Source organism: Budorcas taxicolor, chromosome 8 (genome assembly GCF_023091745.1).
Source record: "Budorcas taxicolor isolate Tak-1 chromosome 8, Takin1.1, whole genome shotgun sequence".
In the NCBI taxonomy this organism is placed as follows: domain Eukaryota; kingdom Metazoa; phylum Chordata; class Mammalia; order Artiodactyla; family Bovidae; genus Budorcas; species Budorcas taxicolor.
Window position 1 is genome coordinate 13843905 of NC_068917.1, and position 21303 is coordinate 13865207.

General features: G+C 45.4%; 1 protein-coding gene across 1 annotated transcript in view; it reads left to right on the forward strand.

The window, feature by feature from the left end:
• SCARA5 (scavenger receptor class A member 5) overlaps window positions 1-21303 on the forward strand; it is a 134921-nt gene that overhangs the window by 19273 nt on the left and 94345 nt on the right. The window contains exon 3 of the mRNA XM_052644878.1: window positions 12480-12608. Coding sequence (XP_052500838.1) covers window positions 12480-12608 — 129 coding nt within the window. The remainder of the gene's footprint in view (window positions 1-12479; window positions 12609-21303) is intronic.

The window sequence follows — 21303 nt, forward strand, 5'->3', positions numbered from 1 at the left end:
CTCAACTCAGTGCTCTGTGATGACCTAGGGGGCGGGAGGGAGGTTCAAGAGGGAGGGGACATATGTATACACAGAGCTGAAACTAACACAACATTGTAAAGAAGTTGTCCTCCAATTGAAATGAAAACAGAACACCCTCTCCCCACCCCCACCAGATAAATGGCCCTTCCAACTCAATTGGTGGCAGGAGTTGGGGGAGTGAGATGGGTGAGGGTGGGATATTAAAGGTATCCATTCCTGCCTGGAGGACTCACTGATTCTTCAGACCAAGGCAGAACAGGGCATGGGCTGGATGTTGCTCTAGCAGCCAGGAAAGAGTAATGATTTAAGTGTGGAAATAGCTGAGCCCTGGCCTCCACGTTCAGATGATTTATTTCCTCTGATGCGGTGCCAGGAGAGGAATTGGGAATCTTTTTGAGAGGGATTCCAGGGTCACTCCATTGGAGGAGCATCTCTGGCCCCAATTTAGACCGAACACTGAGCCCACTGTTGTTATATATATATACACATATAAGTTTATTTATCTATTTTTGGCTGTGCTGAGCCTTCTTTGCTTCTAGGACTTTTCTCTAGTTGCTGAGAGTGGGGGCTTCTCATTGCAGTGGCTTCTCTTGTTGCCGAGCATAGACTCCAGGTGCTTGGGCTTCAGTAGTTAGAGCTCCCAGGCTCTGCAGCACAGGCTCAGCAGCTGTGGTGCACAGGCTTAGTTGCTCTGTGGCTTGTGGGATCTTCCGGATTGTGGATTGAACCCATGTCTCCTGCATTGGCTGGTGGATTCTTTACCACTGAGCCACCAGGGAACCCCAGCCCTCACCTTCACTGCCTTTGTTGTTTTGAGTCTCTCTGCATTGACACAGCCTTCCTTCCAATCGACGTACTGCCCATGTTGGATAAGAGTACAGGCATCTCTCCTGAGCCCCAGGACCTCATTCTTTTCCTGGCCCCTCCCCTCCTGCTGGGTTGCAGTGACCAGCCAGCTTACCTTGACTGCCCTCTGTCCCCTCCCACCTGGCTTTCTCTCTCAGTCCCTCAGTCCCGGTTGCAAAATTATACACACATCAGCCAGAGTCTCTTCCCACTGATGCAAAATAAGCACACAAGCCCCTAATTGTTCTCAAAAATTTTCATGCAGAGTAACTTGAGAAACAGATAGGGCTGGAGAAAAATAACAAATATTGCAAGGAAGTTACAAAATATCTCTAGGAGTACTTGGAGAAACTGTCCTAGGTCATCATAACATCTAAATTGAATTAGTTCCACCATCCCTCCCCCTCCCTTTCTTAGAAATGGGATCCCATCTGATCACATGGAATACTGTAGTTTCCTTCGTCTCTTGCCCTCACAGGGCTGTCTGCCTCGAAGACGCAGGCGTGTGGGCCAGTGGGCCAGTTGGTGCTGGGTGCTCACCCGGACCCCACTGGTGGTGTGGGACCCTCCCAGACTCAGGTCAGATGAAACTGCTCTGCTATGCCCTTGCCTCACACCCTCCTCCTCGCTTTATTGAGGGAAAGTAAACAGAGGTCCCCGTGAAAGCCAGAAAGCCGTGGCGGCTTCAAAGACAGAGGTCATTTGGGGCTCTCTATTACGATGAACAATGTGGGTGATGAGTAACCAAAGTGAGGATGATGAAATCAGCCTTGGGTGGGTTTAACAAGATCCTTCGATGAAACGAGTGCCAAGGTCCCTCTCAGCCATAAAATCCTTATCTCCACCTGCTGTATAGGAGCTGTGGGACCACTGAGACAAGAAAGAAAAAGGCTGTGTGTTGTGTGTGCGTGGGCTCTGCCGCTTTAGTCGGGTCTGACTCTGCGACCTATGGACGGTAGCCCGCCAGGCTCCTCTGTCCATGGGACTCTCCAGGCAAGAATACTGGAGTGGGTTGCTGCTCCCTCCTCCAGGGGATCTTCCTGACCCAGGGATCCAACCTGTATCTCCTGCATTGCAGGCAGGTTCTTTACCCACTGAGCCACCTGTTTGTTGTTGCTGAAACTCAAGTAGGTGTCAGTTGAATCATTTCATTCTGTTTTATTTTTTTTATATATTATTTAGACTCAGATTCTTTGGGAAGAAGTTAATACCCACTTTTTTCTGTTTTTTTTTTTTAATTTTTAATATATATTTTAAAAATTTACAATGTTATGTTGGTTTCTGCCATACAGTAATGCAAATAATACCCATTTTTGGTCAAATGCAATTTGTGAGTACTTTTTCAAATGGGAGGCAAATAAATTCAAAATAACTCCCCAAATGCCTTAAAGTTATAGTTAAGAAATTGGAAAATCAAGGACTTCCCTTGTGGTCCAGTGGTTAAGACTTTGCCTTCCAATGCAGGAGGCATGTGTTCAATCCATGATTGGGGGAACTAAGAGCCCACATGCCCCATGGCCAAAAAACCAAAACATAAAACAGAAACAATATTGTTAACAAATTCAATCAAGACTTTAAAAAATGGTCCACATCAAACAAAATCTTACAAGAAAAAAAGAAACTGAAAAATCAGTTTTGCAAAGAAAGGCTAAATTGATGCAGGGGCTGCCTCAGAATGCTTTCTCAGGCTCTCCCAGCCAGTATGAAACAGAGGCAGGCTTTGAATCAGCCTGCTCAGAGCCCCATACCCATGTTTGTATCCTTGAGAGTGTCAGGAACCCTCATCTGCCTAATACAATACGTCCTCCAGGAAACAAAGGCCCTGTGGTTCCAGGGCTCCCACTGACATCGGGGGACCATCTCCAGACTCTTCCTCAGCTCAACTGTTTGGGGCTGAGTAGTTTTCAGATAAATTTTCCTTTTCTGTTCTTTAATCTTTGCTCCTAATCACCTCCCTGCCCTCAGCAGGCAGTATTTTAGCAAAAGCTCTTTAGTGTGCCTCTTATTCCCATGATTAAAAGGAATGCTTCACAATTTTAACCTCAGGGAATAATAAATAGTTTTAGGCAACCCCCTTTTGTGTGTGTCCTGTTAAATAGAAATCAAAGTTTTAAAATGAAGCTCTGATAATAGTGAGACTTCACTGATTTTCCAAAAATATGTCTTCATGTTGTTTTGATAATGACAAATGCCTTACTCCAGAACTGGGTACCTGTTGCCATAGATACGTGATTTCATCATTGACTTGGAATTAGGACATCCAGGGGAACAGCTCAGGCTTCTATATGTCTAAGAAGAGCCATGCCTGATGATGCTACTCAGCCAGGATTAAATGTCAATTCAGTTCCAACGAATTTCTCCCACAATTCACCTCTATAAGCACTAAGTAGCAATTCCAAATCATGGGTGAATAAGGAAAGCCAAGATTTTATTTTTGGGGACCAAAATTTTGATCAAAAAATATGTTTTGCAGCCAACAGAAATGTGTCAACTATTTCCATACAGTAACTTTGAGAACCAGTCTTTGCACCAAAAATGGATGGATTACACATGTCTTTGTTCTTGTAAAGAAACTTATTGCGATGGTTCTCTTGTGTGCTGGTTGATGGATAGGGAGATGTGTGAGTCTCAGGAGACCTTTGGAAGACAGAGATGGAAATCAACAATTGTGAATAATGAGATTAGTACCAAAGATAAGGGCAAGGTTCTGACATGGTTATTTCAGTGGCACTTTCTCTTCAACATTCTACCTTCTGGATTACTATCATGAACATACAAAAAGTTTTGTTTTGCTTCTCAATAAGAGAATTCTTCTGTGAAGTGCATCAACATTTTTTCCCCTGCAACTTTCACTGAACTGTGATTTAATTACTTTTACTAACATCAGTGATTCTCAGAATGTGACTATATGCAAGACAGAAGTATTCAAAGTGATCTATGGGTGTGAATTTGCTGTTTTAATAATTAGATATTTATTTTAATGGAATAAATATCATTTACTTATTCCATTATTAGTCCATTCAGTTCAGTTCAGTCACTCAGTTGTATCCAACTCTTTGCGACTCCATGAACTGCAGCACGCCAGGCCTCCCTGTCCATCACCAACTCCCAGAGTAGTCCACTCAAACCCGTATCCATCAAGTCGGTGATGCCATCCAACCATCTCATCCTCTGTCGTCCTCTTCTCCTCCTGCCCTCAATCTTTCCTAGCATCAGGGTCTTTTCAAATGAGTCAGCTCTTCGTATCAGGTGGCCAAAGTATTGGAGTTTCAGCTTTAGCATCAGTCCTTCCAACGAACACCCAGGACTGATCTCCTTTAGGATGGACTGGTTGGATCTCCTTGCAGTCCAAGAGACTCTCAAGAGTCTTCTCCAGCACCACAGTTCAAAAGCATCAATTCTTCGGCGCTCAGCCTTCTTCACAGTCCAACTCTCACATCCATACATGCCCAATGGAAAAACCATAGCCTTGACTAGACGGACCTTTGTTGGCAAAGTAATGTCTCTGCTTTTGAATATGCTGTCTAGGTTGGTCATAACTTTCCTTCCAAGGAGTAAGCGTCTTTTAATTTCATGGCTGCAGTCACCATCTGCAGTGATTTTGGAGCCCAGAAAAATAAAATCTGACACTGTTTCCACTGTTTCCCCATCTATTCACCATGAAGTGATGGAACCAGATGCCATGATCTTCGTTTTCTGAATGTTGAGCTTTAAGCCAACTTTTTCACTCTCCTGTTTCACTTTCATCAAGAGGCTCTTTAGTTCTTCTTCACTTTCTGCCATAAGGGTGGTGTCATCTGCATATCTGAGGTTATTGATATTTCTCCATTAGTAATAGTATAATAAGAAGACACTAATTTTTCTGCTTATGAAGATGATAGAAAATTCCCTTCTTACATAAATTTCAGTTTAAAAAAAGTGGAGTGAGGGCTTCCCTGGTGGTCCAGTGGTTAAGAATCCATCTTGCGATGCAAAGGTCACTGGTTCGACCCCTGATCAGAAAGATCCCACATGCCCCAGAGCGGCTAAGCCCACGAGTCACAGCTCCTGACACTAGTGCGTCTAGAGCCTGTGCTCCAAAACAAGAAAGGCCACTGCAGTGAGAACCCCGCACACCCAACAGAGTAGCTCCCATCCGCTGCAACTAGAGAAGGCCCTCGTGCGGCAACAGAGACTCACAATAGCCAATACATAAATGTTTAAAAATGGGGCTTCCCTGGTGCCTCAGATGGTAAAGAATCTGCCTGTAATTCGGGAGACCCAAGTTTGATCCCTGTGTTGGGAAGATCCCCTGAAGAAGGGAATGCAACCCACTCCAGTACTCTTGCCTGGGAAACCCCATGGACAGAGGAGCCTGGCGGGCTACAGTGCATGGGGTCGCAAAGAGTCAGACGCGACTGAGTGACTAACACACACGCACAGTAGAAAAAGAAAATAATCCCAGGAATACTCAGCTCTGGCAAAATTGTGCAGGCTTCATGTGGATGCAATGTGCAGAGTCTGAGAAACCATCCACTGACTACTTCCAGCCATTCATCAGGAAGCATGACTCCCCACTGAGATAAACAACATCTCCCAGCCTGCCATGCAGAATCCATTCTGCACATCACTTGGTACTTATTTTTGAGTTGCTCTTTGCTCTTTTGAAGCCACGGTCTTCTTTAAGGCTCTTGAGCCTCCTTATCTTGGCTTCTTGATCTCCTGAGATGACACCCTCCTTTCTGGAGGCCATCAAGAGGTGGAAAACCTTTCCCTTGATTCTCTTAGACCTTGGAAGAGCTTTTGCTTTGTTTTGGTGGCACTCTTCTCTCTCTAGATCTGGTTTTGTGTGTAACCAAACAACTATGTTTAATAACTAACAGCTTTGTCTGGTACGTTCCTCAGAACTGTTCTCATATGGAGGAAGAAAGTTTTCTTTTTAAAGTCATATGTTCAATTGCTCAGTCATGTCCAACTCTCTGTGACTCCATGGACCATAGCCCAGAAGGCTCCACTGTCCATGGGATTCTCCAGGCAACCCACTCTCCAGGAGTGGGTTGTCATTTCCTGCTCCAGGGGATCTTCTGACCCAGGGATCGAACCCTCTTCTCCTGTGTCACCTGCCTTGGCAGGTAGATTCTTTGCCACTGAGCCACCTGGGGAGCCCCTATTCTTGTCTGCTATAAACCTACATCTTCAAGTTATAGTTTTCAAATTTACAAATAAGATGATCAAGCTAGAGAAAAAGAGTAAATTTCAGCCCATCTATGAAGGCCTGGGCTTCAAAGCCTTGAGTTACTGCCTCCTCCAGGCAGACCCTGGGATGAGCTGCTGACACGAAGAATCATGGCCTCTGCAGTACCACACTTGGCTTGTGCCTTATCACCCCACTATACTACTTAATTTCACCTCTGTAATAGTTATCTGTTTATACATCTTCCCCTCAGATGTGAGCATCTGAAAGGCAGTGATTTTATCTTCGTCTCTCATTCAACACGTTTTCTGAATGCCTACTATATGCCGGCACTGGTTTAGGAACTGAAAAGTTGGACATAAATGATGCTGACAAAAATCTTTCCCTCAAGCGGCTTGCTGTCTTTGTGTTTCCCACTGCCTATCATAGTGTATTAGTTATCTACTGCTGCGGAACAAATTACCCCAAACCTTAGCAGCTTAAAGCAACAAAAATTTATTGTCTCACCCTGTTTCTGAGAAAGCCATGGGGGTGAAAGGACACCTAAGATTCTTTTTTTCAGATCCAAAATGTTGCTCAGAAATATGCGTATATACATATTTATAATCCCATATATTTAATTTGTATATGTATAATCCTATTTGGCAGTAGTCTAGGAGCAACTTAGCTGGGTTGTCCTGGCTCTGGGTCTCTCATGAGACTGCTGTTGAGATCTCAGCCAGAGTGTAGTCATCTGATGTCCTGACTTGGCTGGAGAAACTACTTCCAGACTCACTCACGTGGCTGTTGGCTGAAGGCCTCAGTTCCTTAGCTTGTAGCCTCTCCGTAGTGTATTCATGACACAGAGGCTGGCTTCCCCCCAAATGAATATTCCAAGAGAGATAAAGAGCAAGCAAGGAGGGAACAGCAGTGTCTTTTGTCTCATCTCAGAAGTGACACGCTAGCACTTGTGCCATGTTCTATTGGTCACACAAACCAATCCCTGTAGAGTGCAGAAAGTGACTGTGCGAGGGGGTGGGATCCTCTGGAGCCATCCTGAAAGATGGCTGCCACAGCAGGACAGTGGATGCTTAATAAGAGTCTGTTAGAGTTTTTACTGTTCATAGGTTTTCTCAAGGCAAGAATACTGGAGTGGTTTGCCATTCCCTCCTCCAGTGAACCACGTTTTGTCAGATGCAAAGAACTGACTCATTGGAAAAGACCCTGATGCTGGGAAAGACTGAGGGCAGGAGGAAAAGGGAGCAATGGAGGATGACATGGTTGGATGGCATCACTGACTCAGCGGACATGAATTTGAGCAAACTAGCTCAGTTGGTAAAGAATCCACCGGCAATGCAGGAGACCCTGGTTTGATTCCTGGGTCGCAAAGATCTGCTGGAGAAGGGATAGGCTACCCACTCCAGTATTCTGGCCTGGAGAATTCCATGGACTATACTCCATGGGATTGCAAAGAGTCAGACACAACTGAGCAGTGTTCACTTTTCTTCTTCTGGGAGATGGCGAAGGACAGGGAAGCCTGGCATGCTGCAGCCCATGGCATCGCAGAGTTGGACACAACTTAGTGACTGAACAGCAACAGAACTTTTATCTCAACGATCCATAAGTCAAAACCTTTCCTTTTTTTTAGTAGACTAATTTTTAGTGCAGTTTTAGGTTTTACAGTAAAATTCAGTGGAAACTACAGAGAGTTCCCACATGCCCCCTGCCCCACACATGCACAGCCCCCCTTACAATCAACATCCCCCACTAGGGAGGTACACCTGTCACAACTGACGAACCTACATTGGCATCATTATCATCCAAAGTCCATGGTTCACATTAGGATTCCCTCTTGCTGCTCTGCACAAAAGTGCAGTGTTTTAGGCAAATGTGCAGTGATATGCATCCATCATTATGGTATCATACAGAGTGGTTTTCCTGCCCTAGAAGTCCTCTGTGCTCTACCTATTCATCCCTCCCCACTCCCAGCCTTTGGCATCCACTGATCTTATTATTGTCCTCATAGTTTTGCCTTTTCCAGAATGTCATACAGCTGGAGTGATACAGTAAATAGCCTTTTCAGATTGGCATCTTTTACTCACTAACATGGGCTTTCCAGATGGTGCTATCAGCAAAGAAGCAGCCTGCCAGTGCAGGAGACATAAGAGATGTGGGGGTTGATCCCTGGGTCGGAAAGATCCCTTGGAGGAGGGCATGGCAACCCACTCTAGTATTCTTGCCTGGAGAATTGCATGGACAGAGGAGCCTGGCAGGCTATAGTCCATGTGGTTGTAAAGAGTCGGACACGACTGAAATGACTTTGCACACATGCACACATTTACTAATAGGCACTTCAGTTTCCTCCGTACCTTTTCATGGCTTGATGGCTCATTTCTTTTACTTTTTAAAAAAGTAAATAAGTGAATATATTACTGATTGCATGGTTTCGGAGCATTTTCAATCTTCCACTAAACTTAAATAATTTGGATGGTTTACTTAGCTAACATGCTGCTGCCATACTACATTAAAAAAATTAATAAACATGTTTTGGGCAGACTTAGTAACTCGTCTTTACCCTATATTGTCTTCTTTCTTTCCCTTACAATCCTATTCACTAGCCATCTTGCCAGAATCATTCAGTGGAGTTCCGCTTGTCTAACCATTGGTGGAAAATCTCTGTTTGAAACCCTTGTTCTGTTTAAAACAGATTTTGTGTAATGTACAAAGTAATAGTTTTTTAAAAGAACTGAGCTCTCTCAGAGGAAGTTCTGTGTCGTGTGTGTTTGTGGACTAAGGGACCTGTCACCAGTGGCACTTATTAGACAGAAGCCTTGGGTAGAGGAGAAGGGAGCTACTCTTTTTGTTTTTTTAATTAAAAAAAGTTTTTTGACCAGGCTATGCACCATGCTGGATCTTAATTCCTTGACCAGACATCAGACTTGTGCCCCGTGCAGTGTTTAAGTGTGGAGTCTTAACCACTGGACCAACAGGGAATTCTCTCCACTCTTTTTTTGATGGGAAAAAATTAGAACTGTATCACTGAAGCTTGACCCACTCTTACAGTGAGCGAGAAACAAACACGCAACAACAAAACAAGATGCAAGTCCGTAGTCTTCTTGACTCTGTGATTTTCCTCCCCTCATTTTGCCAACATCGAAGGTCAGCACAGACTTGACAATCAAGGGATGATGTTCTAATTAGTGGGAGTAAAAGAGAAGAAGCTTTGCCCTTGTAACTCATTGGTTTAGGAAAATGTTTTCATCCCTAGAGGAAAAAGAGGTCCCGATTATTTTGTTTTCCTTCTCAAGCTGAAAAATTTCAAACTGAATGGCAATTAGCACTAACGCATCCCTTTATAAATCATGAAGTAGCCTCACTAGTCAATCCATGACTCTGTGTTGTTTGCACTTAATCTTTTACTGTATTAATGCTCAACTTACTCAATGGACTTCCTCAAGCTCAGGCAGGAGAAGGCAATGGCACCCCACTTCAGTCCTCTTGCCTGGAAAATCCCACAGACGGAGGAGCCTGGTGGGCTGCAGTCCATGGGGTCACTAAGAGTCGGACACGACTGAGCGACTTCACTTTCACTTTTCACTTTCATGCATTGGAGAAGGAAATGGCAGCCCACTCCAGTGTTCTTGCCTGGAGAATCCCAGGGATGGGGGAGCCTGGTGGGCTGCCGTCTATGGGGTCGCACAGAGTCGGACACGATTGAAGTGACTTAGCAGCAAGCTCAGGCAAGGTATAATGTAGTGTTGTGCCTTAGTAAAAAAGTTATGTGCAAAAAAAATTATATCAACATCTTTTTGAGAGAATAGATTCTTTTTATAATGAACATATAATTGTCAAGTGAAATTGGAACAGTTAACAGCATATGGTTAAGCTTAATTAAACCTTCAAGAGAAATAGGAAGGGGTCAAACAAAGCCAATGAATGGAGAAGCCCAAGATGAATCTGGGATAAACGTAAGGATAATGGCGTTTCAGCCTGGGTATCTTCTGGTCCCTCCCAATAGCTAGGCTGCAATCTTTCTCATCATCATCTCAGGAGGAAGCAGGGCTTAGAGCAGGAGCGCTGATACTAATATTTAGGGACTTCCCTGGCGGTTCAGTGGTTAAGACTGAGCCTTCCAATGCAAGGGCTGTGGATTCGATCCCTGGTCGCGGAGCTAAGATCCCACATGCCTTGGGACCAAGAAACCAAAACATAAACAACAGAAACAATATTGCCACAAGTTCAATAAAGGCTTTAAATTTTTATTGAAAAATGGTTGTGCAATACATGATGCTATGCCTATGTTCCTGAGGGAAATAAACTCAGGTTCCTGAGGGAAATAAACTTTTCTCTACTGAATTGCAACTGGCCAGCCAGCTGTTCTCATGAGAAACAAACAAAAATGACAAAATGCTACGAGAAGCTTCCATATTTAGGAGCAAAACAGGTTATAGATCATACTGTGTGGGAAGAGATAGAACATTCTGGAAAAGAACATTTAGGGTACATTAGAAAGATGTACTTTGCGCAAGACTTAGTGGAAAATCAGGTTAACTCTTCAAAATTTGCTAACATTTGAGGGTTGACGAGAATGGTAATTGAATTTGTATTTCTCGACAACGTGTTCCAAGTCGTACCCAATGTTTTATGGAAATATTATGTAAGAGTTCTACTTAGCTGTTTTAGCAACAGTATTTTCAATAAAATAGAATAAATGAGTGGGAAAATGTTCCTCACTGAACAGTACCTCTGGTGAGCTATGGCAATGCTACCTGATAGGTAATAAGGAGCCCCCGAAGCACCTCCCTGGTGAATCCCAAGGTACCAAGGATCACAAACATCTCAGCATCTTTTTTTTCTTAATTCTAAAAAAGTTGGATATCTTTTGGCTGTGCCTCATGGCATGTGGGATCCTAGTTCCCTGATCAGGGATTGAACCTGTGTCCCCTGCCTTGGAAGCATGGAGTCTTTACCACTGGACCGCTAGGAAGTCCTATCACAGCATCTCTACAAATGTTTTTTGAATACCAATTATTTCAACATCTGTTGTCAACCTTCTCTGGCTCCCACATCTGCCTCCCTGTGCAATGAACAGTTCTCTAGTTGGCAATACTATCCCTTGCAGGGGGTGGGGATTGAACATAATACGTGCACGTTATGAAAAAAAAAGCTCCATCATTTCTTATTTGCCATGCTGGGAGTCAGGGCAGGATGGCCTCTCTTCCTCTCCTCTGTCAGTCAACCGAGTAGGTGGAGACAGGTGAGCTTGCTGGCCTCTGTAGCAGTCGTCTGAAGGAGGCTTGAAGAAGAATTCTCGTGGAAAGATGACCTGGAATCAGGACCTGGCGTCCTCACCCCAGGGTCTGTCCCTTACATTTGACAACCTTTATCTATTAACTGAAGGGATTGAACTAGACAATCCGTGGGGTCCATTGTGCTCAGACACTCAGTCGTGACTGACTCTTTGAAGCTCCATGGACTGTAGCCAGCCAGACTCCTCTGTCCATGGGATATTTCAGGCAAGAATACCGGAGTGGGGTGCCATTTCCTCCTCCAGGGGATCTTCCCAACCCCAGGATCGAACCCGTGTCTTTTGCATCTCCTGAGTTGCAGGTGTCTTCTTTGCCACCAGTGCCACCTGGGAAGTCCCAAGGTCCATTAGGACTCTGGTATTTTGCTGTTCCATTTTGACCAGAACCTGGTGAGCCTTGAATAGTTTCACAGGATGAAGCTCTGTACTATGTTTTCCTATAAATCTAAACCCAAGGTTGTAAACTGGTGGTCAGCCCTGCCGTATAAATGTGTTTTATTTTGTTTACACTCCCTAGTGGTTTTTTCTTTCCTTTGTCTTTCCGCCCCCCCGCCCCCCCCAATTAGTTCTCAACACATAAAAAAGGGAGATTTCTTTAAATCATTTCTGGCTTGTCTTAAAATTTTTGGACCCGTCGACACCTGGCCCTCGTTCCGACATAGCAACTGCTTCCAGATGGGGCATGCACTCTTGGGTTCCCCAGACCCACCTGGCCCACCTCCCTTCCCTGCCACTGTTAGAAGCTGGAGTTTGCAACCTCTTTTTAAAATGCTCTCCATCTTCTCCTGATCACGTGGGACAATCACATTTGTAAAGGGCAGCCTATACTGGCTTTCTCTGCTACTTGCACTGGCTCCAGGAGGGTGGGTTTGTGTGGCCATGTGAGCTGTTGGGATGCCTTCTGGCTCATTCATGAGCAGAGGTTAGGAGGAGAGAGAGAAGCTGAAAAGCTTCTCACAGTTCTGAGACGCTCCCTACCATTCCACCTGCATTACAGATGTGCAGAGGGTGTGTGTGGTGGTGGGTAGCGGGGTGGGGAGCACTGCCACATGAATATCCACGTACATCAGGGAGAGATGAGACCAAAAGAGCAAAGTGGCTTTGGGAATTTTCAAATGTCTTTTCCCCTCTTCTTCCCACCCTTATTGTTAGGTCCATGCCACAAAGGACGAGCAGGTGGCTGCTGTACCCAGCTGGGCTCCCTGTCGGCCCTGAAGCATGCAGTCCTCGGGCTCTACCTGCTGGTCTTCCTGATTCTCGTGGGCATCTTCATCTTAGCAGGTAAGAGCATCCTTTGCCACCCTGGCCTTTAAGTGAGCAGGAGGTGAGAGTGGATGGGAAATGGGGAGGGGGAGCCTCTGCTGTTCATTCCCACAGTCAGGAGTCCAAACACCACCCTTGTTACCATGGAAAGCACAAAGGGGGAAGCTGGCTGGTCTTTCTGACCAGGCATGATCCTGAACAGCACTGCTCATGTCATGTTGGATGAGTTGGCAGGGGCTATGTGAGGGTGGGAAATTTCCAAGTCCTGGAGCAGAGACCTAGCCACTCTTAAGAGGCTTCTGCCTTGTCCTGACTCATCGTGTTGACACTGTGCGTTACACTGGGCCTCCCCAGAGCTCTGTGCTGTGGTTTGTACTGAGCAGACTGGTTCCCCTGTCCTGGGATATGATGGAAATAGTTACAAGACACTTCATTGCTGAGGTTAATCAGGGTTGTGGTCAACCTGCTGCCCCTCTGTGATTCCTGGGGGTGGGATGAATTTGCCCCACGTCAGCTGGGCTCTTCTCCCCAGTTTCTGCTTATAGAATAGGCTGGTGATGGTCTGGATTTTGGACCACGTTCTCTAACCAGGAAGAAGCAGAGCTAATGGACTCAGGAAGGGATCAGGTGGAGGATCCCATACTTTGAGCAGCCCAGCTCACACACAGGTCATCCCACTGTGATGGAGATGGTGGAACACAGGCACGGAGGCCATGGTGGTCTCTCCTGACTCCCACCCAGAGGGAGGGATGCTCAATTCCCACCTATCTCTATGGAGATACGAAAGGCTTGACAAAGTGAGGCCAAGGCATCAGCTCATTTCAGCATCATTCATCTTACATGAGTGCCTCCTTTGTGTCAGATTCCATGCTAGGATCGGAGATACTGATAAATAAGACCCAGGAGCTCCCCTCCAGGAGGTCCCAGTCTAGGGGACAAGGCAGGAGCACAGAGGCAGAGTCCTGTCTCATGGCAGAATGCATCAGGGACTGTGATGGTGCCTGTGAAGTTGACACACAAGTGCTGTGGTGATCCAGTGGAGATGCAGACAGAGGAAGTGAGGGTGCTGCATGGAGATCCTGGTGGGGAGCGTGTGAGGGGTTAGTCAAAGAAAGTGTCCTGCAACACAGAGCTGACTTGGAGTGCTGAGTGGAGTCCTTGACTTAAATCTTAATTCCTGCCCTTAACTCTGGGAGGGAAACGCAGGAAAAGGGAGGCTAAACTCTTGCAGATGACCCCTCAGGAGCGAGTCCTGGTCTTGTGTCACCTTCTGTCAATGAGTCTAATCACTTGGACCCTGTGCTGGGATATTCAGTGCTGCCTTTGCCCTGTGATTTCCACACTCGGACCAGAGGGTATCACTAGGGGTGGTATCTGTCTCATCAACCATCAACTTTGACCTGGGGGGAGCAGCCAAGAGCAACAATGAAAGAAACTTATGATTCATCCCAGGGACCAAGAGATGATGTCCAGCCAAAGGGTTTTCTTTCTTTTTTTTTTTTTGCACATGTTCTTGGGCTGCTCAGTGAGAGATTGGGATTTGGGTTTTGTGGGCTTGGCAGCCATGACCATAACAGGTTTCCAGAATTTTTGGAAAGTGTTTCAGCGCAGCAGGAAAGCTGAGCTATGGTGTTACAACTACTCAGCTGAGTGAGAAATTTTAGGTGATGGAAGAGGGTCTAGAGGTGAGAGCCAGGCTGGTGGGGACCCTGGGGCAGATCCCTGGAAGGCCTGGGAAGCCTGGAAGGGCATCATCTCTTGGGCAGAGAAGGGTTGCTGGGGAACGAAGATTCCCTTCTGGTGTCTGACAGGCTGCCAGGTGGGAAAGGGTGGGCAGAGTTCTGTGTGGTCTCAGAGGGTAGAACTAAGTGAATGGCTGGATTTTGTAACGAGACAAATTCCCATTCAAAACAGAGGAGGGTTTCTAACCAGAAGGGCTACCCAGCTCGACACAGAGAGTTGTTTTTTTTCTCCTGGCTTGGAAGTTGAATGGGATTTACGATGACCATTCTGGAAGTTTCAGAAGGGAAGGTGGCACATGGTTTCCTAATCTCATGGAAAAGTTGCCTTGCTTCCTTAGTTATTCCGTGTGAAAACCTGGGGAGGATTTTGATCATCACGATTACCTTTGAACCTGAAGTTCATGAGTACCACAGTGCCTCTGGGGATGAAGATTTAGGGGTGGATTGGAACCAATCTGATAAAGCAGAGTGTTGGGCTTTATCTCTTGGCTCTGTAGCCTGGCCACTGTCACCTCCCCAGGTTCTTGTCTGGAAAATCATGTGGGCCTCTGGATGGGTTTCCCAGGTGACTCAGTGGTAAAGAATTTGCCTGCCAAGCAGCAGACTCATGTTCAATGCCTGGGTGGGGAAGATCCCCTGGAGAAGGAAATGGCAACCTCTTGCCTGGGAAATTCCATGGACAGTCCATGGGGTCACAAAACAGCTGGACACAACAACTAAACAACAACAACCGCCAATAAAGGACTACCGTCCCCAGCTGCCTCTCCCTTGGAGAAAAGACTTAAGAATGTGATGGATAAGCCTGCGGTTCTTCAAAGGGGCTCTGCCTGAGCTTCGGTAGGAAGTTTCTTCCAATTGTCCTGATTGAAGACCTCCAGGGTGCTCTATTTAAATACCAAGGTGATGGGAGATATATGGTTCTGAGTAAACCAGAACTAGCCTGGCCTTCTGGTAGATGTCCTGCTGGAGCTGCTTCCTCTTTTGGGGCAGAATGTGTTCTCTAGTGCCCTGCAGAGGTCACCTGGCACAGGATGGGCTATGGACTGAATTGTGTCCCTTCCAAAATGTATGCATGAAGCTCTAACCCCCAGTGTGACGGTATTTGGACAGTGGGGCTCCAGGGAGCTAATTAGGTCATGAGGATGGGGCTCTCATGATGGGATTGGTGACCATATAGGAAAAGAGGAGAGAGACACAGAAAGAGAAAGACAGAGATCTCTGCTAAGTGGGGAGAGGGAGACAGGGCCCTCTGAAACCAATAACAGAGCCCTCACCAACAACCAAATCTGCCTGTGCTTTTTTTTGGCTGCCCTAGGTCTTTGTTGCTGCATGAGGTCTTTCTCCAGCTGAGGCATGTGGCTTCTCCGAGCATTGCAAAGCATGGACTTTAAGGACATGCAGGCTCAGCAGGCGCAGACTGTGGGCTCTAGACCATGGGCTCAGCAGTTGTGGCGTAGGAGCTTAGCTGCTCCGTAGCACGTGGACTCTTCCCAGGCCAGGTGAAACTGGTGTTCCCTGCATTGGCAGTGAAATTCTTAACCACTGGGCCACCAAGGAAGTCCTGCCTACACTTTGATCTTGGACCTCCCAGGCTCTACAACTGTGACAAATGAATGTCGGCTGTTTAAACCACTGGCCTGTGTTATTTTGTTATGGCAGCCCTAGCGAACTAAGACAAGAGGCGTTCTGTTTGAACCACTCTTAGGCTTCAAAACCTCCTCATTGACACAAAGCTTATGCATCTGACAACTGGATGCTAAAATCATCCACTGCAGGAAGTGCCATGTCTGAATACCTGATGGATAATATCTGATTGTAGAACAAATGCTTGTTCTTACTTCAATATTACAAAATTAAAACCTCATTACATAAATTATTACTCTTTTTTTAAAGGTTTTTCCAATGTGGACCATTTTCAAAGTCTTCACTGAATTTGTTACAATGTTATTCTGTTTCATGTTTTGATTTTTTGGCCATGAGGCACGTGGGATCTTAGCTGCCTGACCAGGGATCGAACCTGCACCCCCTGCCTTGGAAGGCAAAGTCTACTGGACTGCCAGAGAAGTCCCTATAAAATAGTATTCTTATAAAAATTCTCATGGGCTTCTCTCAATTTCTTGGTTTATCCAAGTATTCAAAATAAAAGGCAAATACTGTACCTGTGGTTATACAACATCTCAGCATCCCCTCTCGGAAGGTTAATCCAGCCATTACCCAAATTTAGTTCTCAACTGAGCTTTCTACCCAATCCACCTAACTATCCATCCCCCACCAGCATCCTCTTGGGAGCTTTCCTCTGATTCTCCCACACCATTGCTGGGTTCTATACCCGTGGGATTCCATCATTTCCCAAGGAACCAGCATCAGTCCATTCTTCCCAAATTCTTCTAAGTCTTTCTATGTCTTCAACTCATTCTATCATCTGGACTGGTGGTTCCCCTCTTATGTTTCCATTCTGTTCTGGGTTCATGTTTTAGACAGTACAGACTATCAGGCTTTAAGTTCATGCACAAGAGAATTGAGATTAGACGTTCATGTGGTCAGAAACTCCTCCATTTAGCCCTTTAGGGAAGATGTCCCCTGTGATGGAGTTCAGGAGTTAGAGGAGCTTTGCCCTTATCCAAGACGGTTGTGAGAGCACTGTGATGATAAAGGGTGGTCATCAGGACCTGCGTCTTCTTCCCCTTGTCTGTCATGCCTCCACTGAGAAATCTGAATTCCCATCACGACAATGATACAGCAGAAAGGGGGACATCTGGGGATCTAGTCTGGTGGAAAGAGGGAGCATTACAGCAATGCGGACTGCAGAACTGTGCCAGCAAGAGCTCCTGGTGAAATATGGGCTTCTCTCTTGCCTTAACTGAATCCTTTCTGGACAGCAGCAGTTATTGCCATCAACAGCCTCAGGAAGTGCTTAACTTGCACATGAGTGCTTAGTGAGTGCAGGACACCAGAGTAAGCCCTGGCATCTTTAGTCTGTTCAGGCTGGCATGACAAACTACCACAGACCAGATGGTTTAAAAGACAAGCATTATGGCAGGCTGAGGGGGATAGGCAGGGAAGGAGAAGGTGAGAAGAACTGAGAGAGTAGCACTGAAACATATGCATTCTGATGTGTAAAACTATTAGGTTGGTGCTAAAGTAATTTCGGTTTTGCATTGTTGAACTTTGCCACTTGATATTGGAACACATTCTTAAATAAATGTGGTTCTGTTATTCAAAAAAGAAGAAGAAAAGAGCAAATTAAACCCAAAGTAAGTAGCAAAAAAAAAAAAAAGAAAAAACCAAAACAAAACATTAATTTCACACCGTCCTGGAGGCTAGGTAGTTTGAATTCAAGGTGCTGGCACATTCTGTCTGATGAGAGCTCACTTCTGGTTAATAGGTGGCTGTCTTCTTGCTGTGTCCTCATGTGGAGGAAAGAGCAAGGAATTTCTCCAGGGTCTCTTTTATAAAGGCACTAATCCCATCCAGAGGACCCCACCCTCATGAGTTAATTACCTCTGAAGGCCCTACCTCCTTGATGGTAATACCTTCACTTTGGGGGTTAGGATTTCAACATATGACTTTGGGAGGAACACAAACATTTGTCTATAACTGGGGAATAAAAGATGTAATTTTTGCCCTGGGAGGATTTAAAAACATAACACACACATGCCTTAGAACAGTATGATGTAGTATCTTATGTTCCATGCCAAATTCTGCAAAGGAGAGCCTGGTTCTGGAGAGCTGGAGGGTTGAGGGAGTGTCGGCTTGAGAGAGCTAAACACCAGCTCACCCAAATGCTGTTTAAACTGAGCACTCCTTTTCTTTTTAACTTTTTATATTGGAATATCGCCAATTAACAGGGCTTCCTTGGTGGTCCAGTGTAAAGAATCTGCCTGTCAATGCAGGAGACGTTGGTTTGATCCCTGGGTTGGGAAGATCCCCTGCAGAAGGCCATGGGAACCCACTCAAGTATTCTTGCCTGGGAAATCCCGGGGACAGAGGAACCTAGCAGGCTACAGTCCCTAGTGACTAAACAATAATAGCCAACTAACACTGTTGTGATAGTTTCAGGTGGACAGCAAAGGGAATCAGCCATTCAGACACGTGTAGCCTTTCTCCCTTGAACTCCCCTCCCATCCATGCTGCCACATAACGTTGAGCAGAGTTCCCTTTGCTATACAGTATAGGACCTTGCTGGTTATCCATTTTAATACAGCAGTGTGTACATGTACATCCCAAACTCCCTAACTATCCCTTCCTTACATCCTTCCCACCCAACCCACTGCAACCATGAGTTCCTTCTCAAAGTCTAGTGTTTCTGTTTTGTAAATAAGCTCATTTGTATCATTTCTTTCTAGATTGTACATATAAAGGACATCCTATTGCTCCTTCTTTATCTGACTTGCTTCAATCAGTATGACAGTCTCTAGGTTTATCCAGGATGCTGTAAATGGCATTATTTCATTCTTTTTTTTTTAATGTTTTATTTATTTATTTGGCTGTGCTGGGTCTTCATTGCTGCACAGCCTTTTCTCTAGTGATGGAGAGTAGTGACTACTCTCTAATTGTGGTGCCCAGGCTTCTCAGTACAGTGGCTTCTCTTGCTGCAGAGCAGGAGGGGCTCTGGGGCAGGAGGGCTGCAGGAGTCGTGGCTCACGGGCTCTAGAGCACAGGGTTAATAGTTGTGATGCAGGGCTTAGTTGCTTTGTGGCATGTGGGATCTTCCTGGACCAGGGATCTAACCCATATCCCCTGCATTGGCAGGTGGATTTTTTTTTACCACTGAGCCACCTGGGAAGCCCAATTTCATTCTTTTTTATGGCTGAGTGATATTCCATTGTATATATGTGCCAAGTCTTCTTTATAGAGTCCTCTGTCAATGGAAATTTAGGCAGCTTCCATGCCTTGGCTGCAAAGAACCTTGGGTTGCACCTCTTTTTAGATTACTTTGTTTCAAGCAAGTCTGTCTCTGACTTTGCAACCAGAGAACAGTGTGCTCAGAGCCCATACCCCTTTATACCACAGATGACTGATACCATCGTGCATCTTGGAATTTTAAGCACGATGCCCTCAACCTTCCCTGGGACACTGGCAGGAACAGCATGCGCACTGCCATCCTGTGCTCTCTGTGAGGCTGCCCTTGAGGACCGTGTTTGTTCTGTCACATAATGTCCATGAAGAGGGCCTGTAGAGAGGGGTTTTCTGCCTTAGTCTCAGAAGGAGAAGTACTCATCCTGAGGAATGAGTTTGTTTTCATCTGAAGGAGGCTGTGGATCTTAAAGTAATTAAAATCACTTTCAGGGAGGCAGTTAATGCAAACTGAGAGCTGCTGTCACTGCCTTGTAGGATGTGTGAATTTGTAGGCAATTAAAATGGGAACCTGGAGACCTTTATGGTCCACCCACAGCCAGCGTATTGACTTTCTGGAAAGTGTTTTTTCTGCTAGTCTCATTTTTGCCTTCATTTAGCATCTCCAACTTGTTCTTCCTTTATATTGGTCTCATCTCCTGTTATTTAAGAGTATTTCACGTATCCTCATAAACTGCCTTAATCCTTTTTTGGAACAAGGTAGGGTGTTATGACCAGTTTGGTCTTTTAAAGATAATTCTGGGGACTTCCCTGGTGGTCCCGTGGTTAATACTCTATATTTCCAATGCAGAGGGTTCAGGTCTGATCCCTGGTTGGGGAACTAAGATCCCACATGTGGCGAGGCGCTGCCAAAAGGAAGAAGTAATGATCTTACCTACTATATTCAGTGCTGCAAGTGCTTGTTGTCTTAAATATGTGGATGAGTGAATGAATGAGAGACAAGGCAACTTGGAGGGGATCTTATTTGTGCAAAAAAGATGGTTTTTCTGTTTGAGCCAAGTATCTAAAGGACATGGTAAATATGGAGTTACTGTCCAAGACCATGGCTAGTGGAAGAAGTAGGTATATAGGTTTGCTATATTCAGATACACACTTCATGGTGTCTACTGTGCTGGCATCACAGCCTTCAGGGAGAATATTAGGACAGACAGGGCCATGCAGCTCTTTATTCTGGTTAATGCCGTGGACTCTGAAGCCAGCGTGTCTGGGTTTGAATCTCCCATTCTCTGTTACCAGCTAGGTTGCCCAAGGGACCTGAACTTTCTCTACCTGAGTTTCTTCATCTGAAAATGAGAGAAATAATTATACCTGCCTCATTGCGTTGTTCAGTTCAGTTGCTCAGTCGTGTCTGACTTTTTGCGACCCCATGGAGTGCAGCATGCCAGGCTTCCCTGTCTGTTACCAACTCCCAGAGCTTGCTCAAACTTGTTTCCATCAAATCAGTGATGCCATTCAACCATCTCACCCTCTGTTGTCCCCTTCTCCTCCTGCCCTCAGTCTCTCCCAGCATCAGGGTCTTTTCCAGTGACTCAGTTCTTCACATCAGGTGGCCAAAGTATTGGAGTTTCAGCCTCAGCATCAGCCCTTCCAGTGAATATTCAGGATTGATTTCCTTTAGGATGGACTGGTTGGATCTCCTTGCAGTCCAAGGGACTCTCAAGAGTCTTCTCCAACACCACAGTTGAAAAGCATCAGTTCTTCAGTGCTCAGCTTTCTTTATAGTCCAGCTCTCATATCCATACATGACTACTGGAAAAACCATAGCTAGATGGTTTTGACTAGATGGACCTTTGTTGGCAAAGTAATGTCTCTGCTTTTTAATATGCTGTTTGGGTTGGTCATAGCTTTTCTTCCAAGAAGCAAGCGTCTTTTAATTTCATGGCTGCAGTCACCATCTGCTGTGATTTTGGAGCCTAAAAAATAAAGTCTGTCACTGTTTCCATTGTTTCTGCCTCTGTTTGCCATGAAGTGATGGGACCAGTTGCCATGATCGTAGTTTTTTGAATGTTGATTTTTAAGCCAACTTTTTCATTCTCCTCTTTCACTGTCATCAAGAGGTTCTGTAGTTCTTCCCTGCTTTCTGCTATGAGGGTGATGTTATCTGCCTGTCTGAG